This window comes from Zeugodacus cucurbitae, chromosome 2 (genome assembly GCF_028554725.1).
Source record: "Zeugodacus cucurbitae isolate PBARC_wt_2022May chromosome 2, idZeuCucr1.2, whole genome shotgun sequence".
Classification (NCBI taxonomy): Eukaryota; Metazoa; Arthropoda; class Insecta; order Diptera; family Tephritidae; genus Zeugodacus; species Zeugodacus cucurbitae.
Window position 1 is genome coordinate 50,319,937 of NC_071667.1, and position 17,094 is coordinate 50,337,030.

Below are 17,094 nucleotides of genomic sequence, written 5' to 3' on the forward strand. Positions count from 1 at the left end.
TATATATTTTCTTATGTACATATATATGTAGTAGGATTCGTAACTACTTGCGAAGAATCTGTCAGTTTCATATCGTATACATTTAAATCACTCAAACTACTCATACGTACTTGTGATTAATACAATGACTAAAGGCTTTACTACACATATTACAATACCAAAAATGAAATACATGGGTAAATAAGAGACAATTGGTGATGGCTTTTGTGCAGGGAAAAAAACTTCATGTTTTATGTAACTTATTTTCATCTGTCTGTTGATTAACTCAAATTAACTTACAACCACATCAAACGCTTCTTCAATGACATCAGTTAACAATAAAAATCTGCGCATTTAAATCATCGTGAAATAAATATTAACGTTAATTAGGCCCAACTATGCTGAGAGTACGACTTGTTTTTAAATAACCTCATCAATTCTTAGAGTCACCAAGAAACTCGCCAACAACCACGACCAAAACAACAACCACATCACCGCCACCACCGACACCGTCAATCACACATACAACCAACAACCAAACAAACCGTAAATCGCCACAAAAATCGCCAAACAAATTGCAACGCGCACGTGCCACACGCGCCGCACGCAGCACCGCCGCCAGCAATATCACAGAACTGGCTGACAGCACTGCAACACGCATTACAGCAACACCAGCGGCAGCGACAACGCCAACTCCAACAACAGCAACACAAACATTTGCAATTGGCGAATTGATTTGGGGTCCATCGCGCGGCTATCCCGCCTGGCCGGGCAAAGTTGTCAATGTGGAAACGGATGAACAATCGCAAACCGCTAATGGTGAACCGGCAGTTTGGGTGCAATGGTTTAGTGGTGGTGGTCGTATCATAACCGAACTTATAGCGATCACATCGTTACACAGTCTCTCCGATGGTCTGGAGGCGCATCATAAAGCGCAAAAGGATACCAGAAAGTGAGCACTTAAGTTAGTTTGTAAAGGTTCAGCTCTACAATTTAATCCTCCCTTTAATGAAAATTTGTATACCGATAAATTAAAAATAAAGAAGCCAGGGTTACTTAGAGGCCAATAGCTTAGGAACGATTGAGAAAAATGAATAAAATAGGTCAGGCCTCTTAAACAAAAACATTAGACATTTGTTTGTCTCAGTCAGGTCAAAAGCTTTTCAGACACACAAAGAAGCCCGGTCCTCACCACCTGGCCCTTCCAACGGACTGGAGGTCTTCCTCGGCTTCCACCATTGGGTACTGCATGGATCACTTTCAAAGCTGGAGCGCTTTCGTCTATTCCTCGTTCACCTTCAGACCCATACTCTGCGCTTCCTTATCCAGTCTGAAAAAAGCAGAACTAACTAACTAAGTTATTTCCAATGATATCGATATCATCGGCGTACGCCAGCAGCTGTAAACTCTTCTAGAAGATTGTATCTTCTCTATTTAGCTCTGCGGCTCATTCTCTCCAGCAATAGTCAAAACACAAAAAATTTTAGTCTGATCGAAAAAGTTTTAGCGACAAGCGATTTTTTGGAGCTTTATATAATTATTTAAGCAATTTTTAGTAAATCAGTAAATTGCACTTGTTGTTGTTGATTACGTAAAGTATATAAGTCGAATTATGAATATCGGAATGCTGCATATAAGAATATATAAATTCTAACGGTATTTATTTTTACTTTATTTAATGATTAGTTATTTTTTTAATTTCATTATATTTATTATTATTTTATTACAATTACAATTAATTTTTTGCGAATGCCTTTTGGAGTAGAAATTTATATTTGCTCAGTTTTTACCAGTACCAGTAACTTTTGTAGTTTATTTTTAGTTTTAAGAAATTGAATATACTTTTAGTTAAATTGTGAACTCCTTCAAATTTTGAATGCAAACTAAACTAAAAATTAAAAAGTATAATATTATTTTCAAATTCAGATTTTTCCTAGCTAAATAAGCAAATATTTTTAAATTTTTTATGCAAAAAAATAATTGTTTATTTTCTTATTAAATGATTTTTGTTTTCTTTTTTCTTAATGATTATTCTACTCCCTATCAACCCGCTGTGCTTACGTGTCATGTCAATATGTGTCTATGTGTGTGTACATGTTGAATGTATCCAACTCCACACCAACCAACAACATCAACAAATTGCCATCAACTGTGTACAACAACAAATATTCCCACCACCAAATATCCCCAAATACGAATAAAAACAACACAACACTCCAACACATTTCCCCAATTGGCGCGCCACAAAATTATCAAAACCAAAAAAACAAAAAAAAAAAAAAAAAAAACAATGCACAACCCAAAGGAGCCGAAAATTGAATTCACAACTCGAGCGTGCCATTCAAGAAGCAATGACCGAATTGGATCGTATTTCAGCTACTTCGACAACAACAACATTTGTGAATGCAACAGCCACAAGTAAGCAATTGCAACAGGCAACCGCTTCATCAACCACAAACATAGCGCTCAACAACAACATTAACAACAACAATTCAAACAGTCCAAATCGTAATAAACGATACAGCAATGCAATGCAACGTCTACACAATAACAACAACAATACCGCTGGCAGCGCTACCGCCACAGCCACCGGTGGTTATGCAATTGTGCCAACATCTGGTGGACCCACACACGCCATCTCCACCACCACCAGCGCGCAGAATAGCTTCGGTGCACCGCCAACAACAGCAACAGCGCCACGCAGCAAACCAATACGCATAGCACCGGCACCGGCACCCGCCAACGGTTCACCCAACAAAACCACAACGGTGGCACTCAACCAAGCGCAGGCGCAAACGCATGCGGCACAACAAGCCACCACACAACAGCTCTCGGCGCTGGGCAAATGACACGGGGAGTCGTGCGCACAAGTCTCGTGGTCCATGCAAACCTACACGCTGGTCATACACAACAAATAGCTAATGGGCGCCGTCAAAGAAGCGGAGCATTGAGTGGTGAATGATGATTGCAGAGAGGTGCGGGCGTATCGTTGAGCGCATCAACGCATACAATGACAGTAGTGGAGGAGCACATGTGGCTTGGTGTTGACTGTTGGTGATTGCGGCGAGCGGCAGCTGACTACCGTTCGAACGATCTTCATATGAGGCTGCATTGAGGTGTGAAAGGAATTGAGTAATGCGTTATGGCTATGTGGCGTTTACACGTATTCACGTTACGCATAAATGCGTATAAAAATAAACATAAATAATAAATATAAATTAAAATAAAATATATTTATATGTATTTTATAGAGATACAATAAGTATATGTATTATATGTGTTAATGCATATAAATATATGTATCTAAGTTTATGCATTCAATGCATACATATTTACATTTACTGTGAATAAGCAAAAGCATGCAAACAGTTTTTAGTTACACATACATATATACACAAAAAAATAGTTACATAAGTGAAATGTTAATTTTCTTGAGTAATTGTGCAACTCATTTTTAATTTTTCAATTGTAACAACAACAGCTCCGAAACACTTCATTGCATAATTAATCATGTTTCTTTTATTATAAGAGCTAATAATATTGTGGAAATACGCTTTTATGAATTTGTAAAGATTTAGTTGTTGCAACAAATTTCGTTAAAACTTCTTATAGTTGTATATAGAACAACCGATAAATAGTTGTATGTTTCTTTAAGAACATAAAAAACACAAATATTTAAGTGTATTTAATCGAGAAAGTCTTGCTGTAATAGTATTTTATGAATTATAACTGTACAAATTGAAAGCAGCGGTATAAAAAATACTTTGTTCGTTAGTTATTGACTTTAGTGTGTAAGATGCATATAAAATGTAAAATTAAAACTTATCTATAATATATTATAACATTAAATATCACATTTTCTTTAAGCTTTCCATTTAAGTAAAAAAAGTGCAACAAATTGCAAAGAAACTGTTAACACATTATTGTTTTTGCTTTCATATTATATTTTGAACACTAAACAAGCTAAAGCAAACAAAAATAAATATATATATATTTTTTTAAAACAATGCTACAAGAGAATTTCATTAAATGCTTATGACAATAAACAAATGAAGAAATAAATTATTATTTAAATATAAACAAGCACCATAAATATGTATATGCGTATACAGAAATAAATATATTCAACTGTAATAAGTTTTGTTTAGTTACAGCAACTTCATTATAAATAAAAAATATGCTAGACACAAATACATATACGTAAAAACGCTATGATTATGCGTACAGTATAATTTTAATATGAATGCTGAATTATTTATAATTATAAGTCTTGTTTTGACATTTTAAAATTTTATTTTGTGCAAATCTTGTTTGTTTATAAATACATTGTTTTTGTTGTATTCTTTATTTAGTTTTACACAAATTAAGCTATTTAGCATTAAGCCATTGAAGAAGCTTAGACCAGTAAATACATAGTTGTAAATGAATGAAAAATAAAAATAAAAAATTGCAGTAACAATAAATAATTTAAACAGAAAAAACCGAATAAATAGTAATGAGAAATATAAATTTAAAACTTAATGTATTTAAGATGCTAATAATCAAAATCAATGGTTAATCAAATGCTATAGTACACAATTAACAAATAAACACACACAAAATATTTGGGGTTTTCTACACCTATTTACAAACATACATACAAATGAAATATGTATGCGGAAAAATAGTCTTTTTTAGCGTAAAAAGAAAACGTTGAACATAAAAATGTTAAGAAAATAATGGCATAAAAACAATAATAACTGATTTTTTGCTTCAGTCTTTTGGGCACACTTTAATTTTCTTTTTTCACAAACGAAGAAACGCTTGTTTGTTTAAGCTATCAAAGTGTTATACAATTTACATATTCCTTGTCGAGGATTTTTTTCTTAAATTAGAAATATTTGTTTATTATGAGTTTTGTATTCTTCTTAAGTATGATTTGCTAATTTTTCTTAATTATAAATAATATTACATTATTTGAATAATTAACTGCAGTTCAACTATTTTTCCATTATACACAATCGCTAATTTGTTCTCGAAAGTAAGTCAGTAACCCCCCATTTATCGTGAAATGAAATTTACACACATATTTCTAATAAACATTTAAATATTTAGTATCTATGTACATTAATAGTATTTAATAAATTTGTTGTTATTTTTTTAGTTTAGGTTTTTAGATGTTTTACTGTATAATTCAAAACAGCAAACAAATAAATTACTACAGAAAATACAGTAACAATTATGACTAAAACATTTAATGTGTCATTACTAAAACATATATACAAAAAGGCAAATAAAGCAAAATAGTTACAATAAAACAATTGAGACAAAAACTTATTTAACTTGTATTTGTGCGTATGCAAATCGCATTAAGAAAACAAAGATATGAATATTGTATAGAATATCAAAGAACATTAAATAAATTATTAATCTCAAAATAAATGCAATTAATCCAAAAACGTGTTGTTTTTCTTAAAATAAAATTAAATGTAAATGTAGACTCTTCTGCAAATAAAAATATTACTTAGCGGAACATCTATCAAACAAAACGGTTTTCTATTCGTTCCACACACAAAAACGACCAATAGATGTCCGCCAAGTCCGAGATATAGTGTTGGTAAACGTTATGCCGCAAAACTTTTCAACCGGCGAATTTAATCGAAAAATACAAGATTTGTTGACATAAAAAAACGTATTTCTGACAAAAATATAAATAAAATTGTATTTTTGACATTATAAGGATTGCTCTTTTTTCATATCAATTTTGTCATTATTCTTGAACAGTACCAAAAACATTTAATCAATACTGAGTTATATTATTTTATCGTTATCCAACACTGTAGGGTCGCTTTTATTAAACAGCTGATCGTTGAAAAATGTTAAGCAAGTAAACATTTTTCTTCACAGCTGCTTTGTTATATTTTTCAGTGCGAAATTGTTGATATTGTTCTTTATAAAAGCAGGTATTTTAAGAAAATAATTTAGAAAGTGAAATAAGTTAATTCATAACTGTTTTAAAGTTAAAAAACGTCAAAATGGGTAACCAGTTGGTGGGTATAGCCCCATCCCAAATATACCCAATGGATCATTATTTTTCGGGTACCGAAATTGTTTTCGAATCAAAGTAAGTGTTATTGCATAAATGTTTGCTAAATACACACTTTGTAACTATACAATTATTATCCTCATTCAATTTGTGTATAGCATGGGCAGTACCCGTTTCTTCAAAGTGGCCAAAGCAAAATCAGAGGAGGGTTTAGTGGTGGTGAAAGTGTTTGTGAGACATGATCCTACGTTACCGCTGGAGTATCACAAAGAACGTCTTGAGTATATAAAAAAATCTCTAGCGAATGCTGTGAATTGCTTACCATTCCAGAGAGTTGAGGTAAGAACCAAACTAACAAAGAACAAATATTTGACATGAATTGAGGGGTGTGTCTAACATTTTTTATACTTTAATTAGTTAACTGATAAAGCCGCATATATAACGCGTGAATATGTAAAACACAGTTTGTACGATCGGGTCTCCACGCGACCCTTCCTCACAACGCTTGAAAAGAAGTGGATAACATTTCAAATACTCTGTGCATTGAACCAATGCCACAAGCAAAAAATCTGTCACGGTGACATAAAGGTGGGTAAAGAAACCCTTAATTGAAATCAATATGTTTATTAAATACATGTCCATGTCATTAGCTGGAGAATATCCTTATAACTTCATGGAATTGGGTTTTGCTCTCCGATTTCGCATCATTTAAACCAACATACCTCCCAGAAGACAATCCCGCCGATTACACATACTTCTTTGACACCAGCAGACGGCGTACTTGCTACATAGCGCCTGAACGTTTCGTTAAAACCTTTTCATCTGACGATGCCGAAGGCTACGGCGCTATGATACCCACTGATTCACTAGTGCGCCTAGGGCCGTATATTTCAGATAATACGCTTGTGCCCTCTATGGATATATTTTCAGCAGGGTAAGTTTAATAACATATAAACGCAATGAATGCTACTAATTTTAAATTTATTTTAGTTGCGCGCTATTAGAATTGTGGACTGAGGGCACAGCACCGTTTGAACTTTCGCAGCTACTTTCCTATCGTAGCGGTGAAAATGAGTTGGTGTACAAACATTTAGAGAGCATTGAAAACGAAAATCTGCGCGCACTACTCGGTTCCATGATCAACTTGAACTCAATATACAGAAAAAGTGCTGAAGACTATTTAGACGAGGAACGTGGGCGTCTATTCCCCGAATACTTTTACTCATTTCTGCAATCCTATTTGCAAATGTTCTCCTCCTCACCAATAATGTCGCCAGATGATAAAATCTTACGTTTACATTCCGATATTGGTCATTGCATTAAGGTGTTAACCCATGATCCAAACTTAACACCAGAGGAAGAAATTGATGCTAATCATTCTACTGTAAATACGGATAGCTGTCAACGTCTGCCGCCTGAACAGGATGGTTTGATTTTGATAATCACAGTTGTTACCTCGTGCATACGTGGTCTAAAGCAGTCAAATACAAAAATTTGTTCACTCGAGATTCTACATAGATTATGCAAGTACACCACTTCGGATACCATTTTGGATCGCATACTGCCCTATATTGTAAGTATAAATTCGTGATTGCGCGAAATTACTGTGTGGCCTTATAAGTAATAATATTTGAATTTCATGTAGCTTCATCTGGCGCAAAACTCAACTTCAAAAGTACAAGTCCAAGCTATCGAAACACTAACTTCGTGTCTCGGCATGGTTAAACAAATACCATTGAGTGACGCAAATGTCTTTCCCGAGTATATTTTGCCCTCCATAGAGAAATTGTGCAGCGAACCCAGCGCAGTTATTGTACGCGTCGCATTCGCGCGTAATATTGGTAAGCAAGCAATATTAAAAATTAATAGTAACAAATTGGAAAATTATTGAAATTTCAACATTTTCACATTCGCAGCCAAATTAGCGAAAATCGCTATATATTTCCTAGAAGAAACACAACGAAATGCACCAAATGATATGCCGGCGCGCAGATACGAGGCCGAACTGAATGCCTTGCATGATATAATACAACAAAATGTGCTCAGTCTGCTGACCGATTCGAAGCCAATTGTCAAGCAAACGCTCATGGAGTCGGGCATTTGTGATCTGTGCGGCTTCTTTGGCAAGGAGAAAGGTATGTTTGCCATCGTCTGTTAAAACGAAAATTATAAAACACCTATTTTTTCTGTTCATCATTGTCATTTTGCAGCTAATGACATTATACTGTCCCACATAATGACCTTCCTCAATGATGATGATAAAAATCTGCGCGGTTCTTTCTACGATAATATCGCCGGCGTTGCGGGTTATGTCGGTTGGCAGGCCTCCGACATACTTGTACCGCTTTTGCATCAGGGTTTCACGGATCGTGAAGAATTTGTAATTAGTAAGGCCATACGAGCTATAACGATACTCATCGAGCTGGGTCACATTAAGAAGCCCACAATCACCGAGATTATCAAGGAGACGTGTTGTTATTTATGCCACCCTAACTTGTGGATACGCCATGAGATTTGTGGCATGATTTCTACAGCGGCACGTACCTTGAGTGCCATAGATGTACAGGTCAAGATTATGCCGGCGATTAAGAGATTCCTTAAGATACCGCTGATACAAGTGGAAAAGCCCGATTTATTGCTGGACTGCTTGCAGCCACCAATCCCTCAACAAATCTACGATAGTATTATAAGGTTGTATATATAGTATATCCTACGATAATTTAGGCTTATGATTTTTTTATTAATTCTTTTTAGATTTAATGACATACAAATGTTGGTGAATGAACTAGAAAATCGCGCCATCGCACGCAATAATCCCAGACCGGTTTTGTTGCCGCAACACGACGAATCTAGCCAAGCTTTAAAAAATGTAAGTTCGTTTAAATATTTATAACTTTTATTAAGTGTCGTCCGTTGTGTTGCTTAAGACAAGCTAGTAAAGAGCAAGACAACAGCGGTACTAAATATACCGATTTGAAAGTAATTGCTGTTGTCTTGTAGCGGCAAAATCATTCTTCAAATATTTTTGGAGAAATACTGCCGTTTTACCAAAAAAAGTACTGGTTTATTCTAGTTATTTACGCCGGTCAGTCGTTATCGATTACCTAATCGATTTCGATACATTTCTGTTTTGATCAACTTTATTATATTAAAATTATGTTTTAATTTCCTTAGCTTTTCTGCCGCTTAACCTCTGAGGGTCTCAATGATTTGGTGGAAATGCAGCTGCTAGCTTTCAAGCCATACTTATTCAAGCTGAAGCACAAAGCACAACAAGAAGTAGATGAGCCCACATCTGGTAATGGACGCATTGTGATCACGCGCAAAAATGTGCTATGCCACGAATACCCACTAGCTGATAAGCTCTCCAAATCGCCACAGGAAGCCCGTAAGTTATTTGATGATTCTTATGCTTTAACTACAAAAGTTGTTGCTAAAATGTAAACGTTGTAATTGTAGGTGTGAATGAGGGTATTATGCCTTCTACTGCGTCTCCCGCAACCGAGGCGGCTGTTACGTCGTTGGGCAGTATAGCAGGCAGCCCTCCGACTGGCATTACCCTGCTTGGCGGCACAGCGCACCCGACGGCTGTGAGCGCTGCCACTTCGCTTGGAGAGTATACCATGCCCGAACGCAACTATTGGCAGGGTACGACTATCACATAGTTATTTGCGTTTATATATTTATTTAATAATTCAATATATTTTATATTACTTTTATAGAACGCTCATCGGAGTGCCGTAAAGATTTGGATGCGCTGCGTATGACGTTTAAAAATCGCTACAGCATGCTCGCGTTTTCACAGCACAGCCACAATGAGCGGCTCAACTCAGTTTATCCGCCAGGTTGGTCGCTAAATGGCACTATGATAGCGCATCTGCATGAGCATTCTGAATCTGTGATTAAGATGACATCGTTGAGACCGTACGGCTCCGTTTTTGCCAGCGGCAGCATTGATGGCACAGTGCGACTGTGGGACTGCAATAAATTAAACGGTAATCAGGGCATCAACCGGTCACGGCAAGTGTACTCGGCCAATACACCAATTTATGCGCTGGTCGCTTGTGATGGCGGTCAGTCGTTGGCCGTGGGTGGCAAAGATGGCAGCATGCTCATTATGCGTATCGACCGAAATTCCTCGAAAATGACGCTGCAACAGGCGTTGCATTTAGACGAAGGGTAAGCTGCTTAGCAATCATGCCGAAATATTTTCAGTCTTTCATAATTTATTTTACCTAAAATAGTGAGAATAGTGATGGTGCTGTGGTGGATATGCAAACATACGATCAGAGCGTTATTATCTATGCGACTGTGTATGGCGGCATTGTTGGTTGGGATACGCGGGTACAAAAGCCCGTCTGGCGTTTGGAAAACGAACTGCAACACGGTGTCATAACGACCATGTGTGTCGATTCGGCTGGTTCATGGTTAGCCACCGGCACCAGTGGTGGCAAGCATATCTGCTGGGATTTACGCTTCCGCTTGCCAATCGCCGAAATTAAACATCCAAATGGCTCACGCATACGAAAAGTGGCCTGTCATCCCACAGAGCCTTCATATCTAATTTCAGCCTCACAATCCAACAATGAAGTCTCGCTGTGGAACATCGAAACGGGTCATCGCCAAGCAGTATTGTGGGCCAGCACCACGCCAGTGTTATCGAACATACAAATGGTAAAACATCATGGTAATTAAATTTAAATTTTTAAAACAAATATTTTTTTCTTTAGAGCGAGACATCAACTTCATGTGGTCTGCTGAGCGGTGTAGTCGATAAATCACCATTCTTGTTAACCGGTAGCTCAGATCAACGCATACGTTATTGGGATCTAAACGAGCCGAAAAATTCGTCGCTTAAAGTGCCCGCAGCCAAGGATAATCTTGAAGACGTTTCATTCACCTACGAGTACATAACTTTAGAATAATTTATATTTTTAACTTTACCAACTGTATACTACTTGCTGTCTTTCAGCTCGCAAATCATAGACGGCAGTCAAGTAATTTATGAACAAGAACTCGAATTGAGCAATCCCGCAGGCTTGAATTCGCCAGGTTGTGCTATGGAAGAGAATCCGCGTTCCGGCCCAGACATGCCCTCACCATGTCATCACGATGCTATAACCGATTTACTAATGTGTAAAACGGATAAGGGACAGATTTATGTGGCTTCGGCTGCCCGTGATGGTGTTATAAAGTTGTGGAAGTAGACATAGAAATGCTATTATTTATTTAAAAATAACTTATTTTGTATTATACAAAATATGCATGGTATAAGCTGAAAATATTTTATATGCATAAGTAAGCAAGTGCATACGAGTATACATATATAAAGATATATATTTATATATAAGTATGCCAGTGATTTGTCATTTTACATACATACATTTATGTATTTACCTATTAAAAATTATTTTTATGTTTCATACATGCAATACTAACATAATCATATTCTTACGTTTTGTAAATCATTTTATTCGATTTTAATTTTTGTTCATACAAATACCAAGAAAAGCTGCATAAGTACATAAATACATACATACATATATATACGTATAAATACGTAAGTATGTGAAATGTTTAATAAATTATGCAAATTATTTACATTCGAAGAAAATTATTTGTTGCTATAATTTTTATATAGGGTAAACCATTTAGAGATTCCCTACTTTTTTAAAGAAAAACCACAGAAAATTCTAATTTAATGGGGAATGTTTATTATCATTCGAAAGAACATTGTTTGGCATTTATTTCTTAAAAATTATCTATTTCAATCTTGGCCACGCCTACGTCTTAGATGGTCCATCCATTGAGTCCAATTCTCGATGACTCTTTCGATCATTTCGACTGGTAACTGGCAAATGACACGCGTAATGGTTTGCTACACGACCAGCATGGAAGCTTGATTATCCGCATATGCTACATACCCCTATAGGAAAAAGTCTAACGGTATCACACGAACTAGGCGGCCAATAGACCGGCCCAAAACGTGGAATTATCTGCTCACAGAAGTGTTCTCTCAACAAATTCATTGATTTATGCGATGTGTGGGAAACTTGTTGAAATCAAATGTCGCCGAGATCAAGAGCTCCATTTCAGGCATCAAATAATCGGTTATTAAGGCGCGATAACGGTCGGCAATGACGGTTACGTTTTTCTCTTCGGTCGAATATTTTCCAATAATGAATACTGGGTCTCAAGATGGATGATGGTGTTGCGAATAGTACACTCAGTAGGCCAATTATGTTGACCGTCAGTTGAGAGAAACGCGTGAAACACATTCTTTACAGAACGTGAATTTTCGTAATAAAGCTGAACAATTTGTAAACGTTGTTCAGGTGTAAGTCAATCCATAATGAAATGCCAATTAAACACAACAACAAAAAATAGAAACTCCAGACATCAATTAGTTGTGACAGATGACCTTAAATATTTATTTATTGTAGGCATACGAAAAGAGACATCACTAATTGTACCCTTATTTAAAACTATAACAATGAAATTATTTCTTCATAATATTTAACTTAATTAATGTTTCTTTCCAAACGCGCAAACGCTTTTTGACAATATGACAATTTTATTAGTAACTAATTGTATCATATATAAAACAATTATTAATAAAAAAAAAACTAATACGAAACTGCAGTGGATTTCTGTGCTGTTACTAAGATTAATACACATATATTATTTTCGTCTATGTTTATATTCTAGTCACGTGTACGAAGTCCCCACACTGATGTGCGGCGTGTGCCCACTGTCGGTCTAGCTACAGAACTATGTATGAACTTATTAATTCCTATATTGGGAAAGTTTTGCTCCAACAATTCCATGCCAGTCTCTGAGAGCATACCAAATATGTCGAGATAGGTGAGTGTAGGTAAATTATTGAGTTCCCTAAAAGAATTCGAGTTCAGAAAGTCAAATTTAATTCAATATATTTTTTAAAAACTTGTACTCACATATAGGCAGAGGCAGGAATAAGATAGCAGCGCGAAAGTGATAAATATTCAAGCATTTTAAATCTGCAAATAATGTTGATGACATTGCCAGTCAGTGCAGTGCAATCGGAAAAATCGATTTCTAAAAGTTGTGGACAACGTTTAGCTAAGCTCGCCACATCTGCAAGGAGAAACATCAAAATTTGTTAGAAAATAATAAAAAATTGTTTTTGATTTTATGAAAACTTACGTGAATCGTACAATGTCTTACGACAACCTGCCATATTTAAACGCAAAAGATTTGGTGTCACATTTGTCACCACCGATGTAACGGCATCCACAGACAGATTTGTCCATGAGATATTTAAGCTGTTTAAATTTTGTAATGATTCCATTATTTTGCGCACACTCCACGCCTCCAATCCAATGCACATGGCTAAATTGAGTGCCTCTAAGTTGGTATTCTTTGCTATTTCATTGCAAATTTCATCGTTAATTGGTACATGCTCTAAGCTGAGCTTTTTCAGTTGACGACATCGCGATAGCAGCATCTTGAGCGACGGTTTTGTAACCGATACCATACTTAGATCTAAATACTGCAACTTTGATTCGAATTTTGGTTCTGCATGTAGAAAGTCACTATCGAATATGGGATGATTCAACTGAAATGCAAGAAGTTCATATATAAATACATGTAAGTATAATCCGAATATTGCGGAAGAATGAAAAAAGTTGAACTTGTGCTATTAAAAGTGAGCTTAGAGCATCAGCGCATATGTTCAATTCTCACCTCGGCTTGGGCCAAACGCAATATTACCACACCGCGTGTGAGAATATTTTCCAAAGCACCCGCACGCAAATGTCGTCCGCCCAAGTCCAAACGCGTCCATAGTGATTCATCACTGGCGCATCTATTAAACCGCCGACAAACATAACTGCAACGTATAAGTGCTTTCTTCGGCAACCATTTGAAAATTTGTAAAATTATCTCATCTGATAAAGTGCTAAAGTGATCTTTGCCATCGGAAATGTGCTCTCGCATCTGTTGCTGTCTAAACAGAAAGAAGTTATCGTATAAAACCATTGGTGGCTGTTGATTATTTGCCGGTTGCGTTGGGCGATTTTGACTTTTATTCTGATTTTGAGTATTTATTAGTTGTTGTTGTTGTTGCTGTTGCTGTCGCTGTTGTTGTCTGAATAGTGATTGCTTACTGGTTGAAGGCATACACATATAACTATTTGGCGATAACCCGCCATTATTAATGCCAATATTTATGCTCTAGTAAATAAAATAATATCAAAATTAGTATTTTTTTTTTGCTTTTAAATGCATTTCGATAATACCTGTTGTTGTTGTATATTTTGTGTTGTACCTCTGCGATTTTTGTTACTGCCTGACACAATGGCCAAGGGACTACGTGTGCTTCTTCCAGCAGAAGGAGAATTCGAATTTGAATTTGTGGTGTACGACTGTGTGGCGATTGCCGTTGTATGTGTTGTTGAGCTGCTTGTAGGATTCCCCGCTCCCATACCAAGTATAGCTACCTTCCTATATGGAAGTAATACTTTATCTCCGCTTTGTTGTTGAGTGATCTGTTTGTTGTTGTCACCATAAGCATCCATTACGTTATTGTTGTTATTATTACAATTATTATTGTTATGGTGTATATTAATACAATCTGTTTCTATCAATCCTCTGCCCGGAGTCGCAATTGTGGTGCTATCGTTTGTATCACTATTGAAAGTGCTGTCTAAGGTGGTATCTAATGTGCGATAGGACGTGATACGTTGATGGCACATTTTCGGTGCATCCAAATTAGGTGTAACTCCGTTGGAATTCTCATCTGCACTAGCGCTCAACACTAATGCTATGGCGGAGGCGGCAGAAGACGAGCTTTCCTCTGAGTCGAGCATTCCAATGCCCATCTCGTCCAAATGTTCGCTTGTAAGCACAGTTGGGGATGAGTTCGAATCAACAAGCTTAGCAATTTTCCAATTTGTAACTGGATTGGTGTTCACACGTTTTCTGCAAATATTTGTTTTGTTTTAATTAATTTATTGAAAACATATATCTTTATCACCAATTAAATTTTTAATTCATTTAGGAAAGACTCTACTAAAGCGCCGCATTGTACACATCACTAGTTAGTTGGTTAGGGTCACAAACCTCTTATTCAATTAATCAGCAGAAATACTTTGGAAGAGTAAAAGTAAAAATGCTATTTTCTACTGCTCAAAGAAATGCAATACGCGTTACCAAGTTAAGCTGAGTCAATGACTTTTGCAAAAAATACCGACTGTAGTAGCAAGTGACACATATGTGACAAACATTTACTAAATAGATACATATTTGTTTTCAAGACTCGAATTTTGAAGTTATCAAGAAATATAATTAACGGGTGATTTTTTTGAGGTTAGGATTTTCATGCATTAGTATTTGACAGATCACGTGGGATTTCAGACATGGTGTCAAAGAGAAAGATGCTCAGTATGCTTTGACATTTCATCATGAATAGACTTACTAACGAGCAACGCTTGCAAATCATTGAATTTTATTACCAAAATCAGTGTTCGGTTCGACAAATCGAAAAATCGACAAATCGACAAATTTTGTTCAGCGATGAGGCTCATTTCTGGTTGAATGGCTACGTAAATAAGCAAAATTGCCGCATTTGGGGTGAAGAGCAACCAGAAGCCGTTCAAGAACTGCCCATGCATCCCGAAAAATGCACTGTTTGGTGTGGTTTGTACGCTGGTGGAATCATTGGACCGTATTTTTTCAAAGATGCTGTTGGACGCAACGTTACGGTGAATGGCGATCGCTATCGTTCGATGCTAACAAACTTTTTGTTGCCAAAAATGGAAGAACTGAACTTGGTTGACATGTGGTTTCAACAAGATGGCGCTACATGCCACACAGCTCGCGATTCTATGGCCATTTTGAGGGAAAACTTCGGAGAACAATTCATCTCAAGAAATGGACCCGTAAGTTGGCCACCAAGATCATGCGATTTAACGCCTTTAGACTATTTTTTGTGGGGCTACGTCAAGTCTAAAGTCTACAGAAATAAGCCAGCAACTATTCCAGCTTTGGAAGACAACATTTCCGAAGAAATTCGGGCTATTCCGGCCGAAATGCTCGAAAAAGTTGCCCAAAATTGGACTTTCCGAATGGACCACCTAAGACGCAGCCGCGGTCAACATTTAAATGAAATTATCTTCAAAAAGTAAATGTCATGAACCAATCTAACGTTTCAAATAAAGAACCGATGAGATTTTGCAAATTTTATGCGTTTTTTTTTTTTAAAAAGTTATCAAGCTCTTAAAAAATCACCCTTTATTACCAAGATAATATTCCACAAATAATTTAATTTCAATTTCCTACTGTGTAATGATTCACTTATAAACCGAAAATGCATTAGATATACACTAATTATACAGATATGACAAAAATGCACCGTGTTTTGTTTGACAACAAGTATATTTGATGGTAAAGTTTGCTGCTGACTGTCATTCGGTAGCGATCGGCAACATTCCCTTCTGCCCTTATTCGTTGACATACACACATACACAAATGCAAGCATTGCATACAAAACCAAAACACTACACACCCACATTAAGCGCCACAAATTTTGCGGCGAACTGTGTTTCATAGCCACTATTCGCCGACACGTTGCCGTCACGGTGCGCCACCGCTGTCATTCCCGTCTGATAATTGCGCCATTTCTGGGTAATTTTTTATTTAAATTACGCCACCCAACACTAGTTTGTAAGTTTTATGAATGAGTCCCTTAATCAGACAATTTATACATTTAAACGAATATTCTCTTTACCTTGATGTCGGACACAAATTTTCAATATTATCTGTCTGTTTCAATTTCTTATTACTCATTGTATAAATTATTTTTCACTTTATTATTTCAAACTTTAATTTCCCTGCTTAATAACACAAAGCAAATTTCGCTGCGAGTAAAACTTTTACAATCAACAAGTGCAAGATTGCCAACTTTTGCGCATTCCAGCCATCTGGATTGCCAACACTTTAAAAATATTTCAGAAATCCACTACGTCCGATACGGTAATGAAGAATTATTGTGCTATCTGCTGATATAGTATGCAAAATGTCTTGCTATCATTAATTTGCGAGCAATAATA

At 36.2% G+C, this 17,094-nt stretch overlaps 3 protein-coding genes across 8 annotated transcripts in view; 2 read left to right on the forward strand and 1 right to left on the reverse strand.

The window, feature by feature from the left end:
- LOC105216792 (polyhomeotic-proximal chromatin protein) overlaps window positions 1-4,021 on the forward strand; it is a 292,260-nt gene extending 288,239 nt beyond the window's left edge. Inside the window, exons 8-9 of one of the 3 annotated variants that reach the window (XM_011191450.3) lie at window positions 424-931; window positions 2,285-4,021. In XM_011191450.3, the coding sequence (XP_011189752.2) occupies window positions 424-931; window positions 2,285-2,828 (1,052 nt within the window). In that variant the 3' untranslated portion in view covers window positions 2,829-4,021. The remainder of the gene's footprint in view (window positions 1-423; window positions 932-2,284) is intronic. The other 2 variants (XM_029043198.2, XM_011191452.3) reach the window with 2 other exon arrangements.
- Window positions 4,022-5,774: 1,753 nt separating this feature from the next.
- Window positions 5,775-11,361, forward strand: LOC105216793 (phosphoinositide 3-kinase regulatory subunit 4). The gene is made up of 16 exons (XM_011191454.3): window positions 5,775-5,921; window positions 5,979-6,082; window positions 6,163-6,343; window positions 6,422-6,592; window positions 6,655-6,938; window positions 6,995-7,577; window positions 7,650-7,845; window positions 7,921-8,139; window positions 8,215-8,695; window positions 8,759-8,873; window positions 9,179-9,392; window positions 9,464-9,652; window positions 9,727-10,183; window positions 10,249-10,678; window positions 10,735-10,910; window positions 10,977-11,361. The coding sequence occupies exons 2-16, from the start codon at window positions 5,994-5,996 to the stop codon at window positions 11,209-11,211; spliced, it is 4,020 nt and encodes a 1,339-aa protein (XP_011189756.2). The 5' UTR covers window positions 5,775-5,921; window positions 5,979-5,993; the 3' UTR covers window positions 11,212-11,361.
- Window positions 11,362-11,366: 5 nt separating this feature from the next.
- On the reverse strand, window positions 11,367-16,935 carry LOC105216794 (S-phase kinase-associated protein 2). Of its 4 annotated transcripts, none has more exons than XM_011191455.3 (6): window positions 16,773-16,935; window positions 14,284-14,965; window positions 13,730-14,218; window positions 13,190-13,601; window positions 12,961-13,120; window positions 11,367-12,895 (listed from the first exon to the last, which is right to left on the reverse strand). In XM_011191455.3, exons 1-6 carry the CDS (start codon window positions 16,829-16,831, stop codon window positions 12,709-12,711), a joined length of 1,989 nt encoding a protein of 662 aa, XP_011189757.1. In that variant the 5' UTR covers window positions 16,832-16,935; the 3' UTR covers window positions 11,367-12,708. The 4 variants fall into 4 exon arrangements, with proteins under 4 accessions (XP_011189757.1, XP_054092124.1, XP_011189758.1 ...); XM_054236149.1 differs by lacking the exon at window positions 16,773-16,935 and adding an exon at window positions 16,398-16,573; XM_011191456.3 differs by lacking the exon at window positions 16,773-16,935 and adding an exon at window positions 16,284-16,507.
- Between the last annotated feature and the right edge of the window lie 159 nt (window positions 16,936-17,094).

Excerpts from the sequence above, each read along its gene's own strand:
- LOC105216793 (XM_011191454.3), top strand. The coding sequence starts at position 5,994 with ATGGGTAACCAGTTGGTGGGTATAGCCCCATCCCAAATATACCCAATG. Across the intron at positions 6,939-6,994 it reads ATGGATATATTTTCAGCAGG|TTGCGCGCTATTAGAATTGT; the intron begins GTAAGTTTAATA and ends AATTTATTTTAG. Across the intron at positions 10,911-10,976 it reads GACGTTTCATTCACCTACGA|CTCGCAAATCATAGACGGCA; the intron begins GTACATAACTTT and ends GCTGTCTTTCAG.
- LOC105216794 (XM_054236149.1), bottom strand. The coding sequence starts at position 16,528 with ATGCAATGCTTGCATTTGTGTATGTGTGTATGTCAACGAATAAGGGCA. Across the intron at positions 14,966-16,397 it reads TTGTTGTCAAACAAAACACG|AAAACGTGTGAACACCAATC; the intron begins GTGCATTTTTGT and ends AAATATTTGCAG. Across the intron at positions 13,121-13,189 it reads TAAGACATTGTACGATTCAC|ATGTGGCGAGCTTAGCTAAA; the intron begins GTAAGTTTTCAT and ends TTCTCCTTGCAG.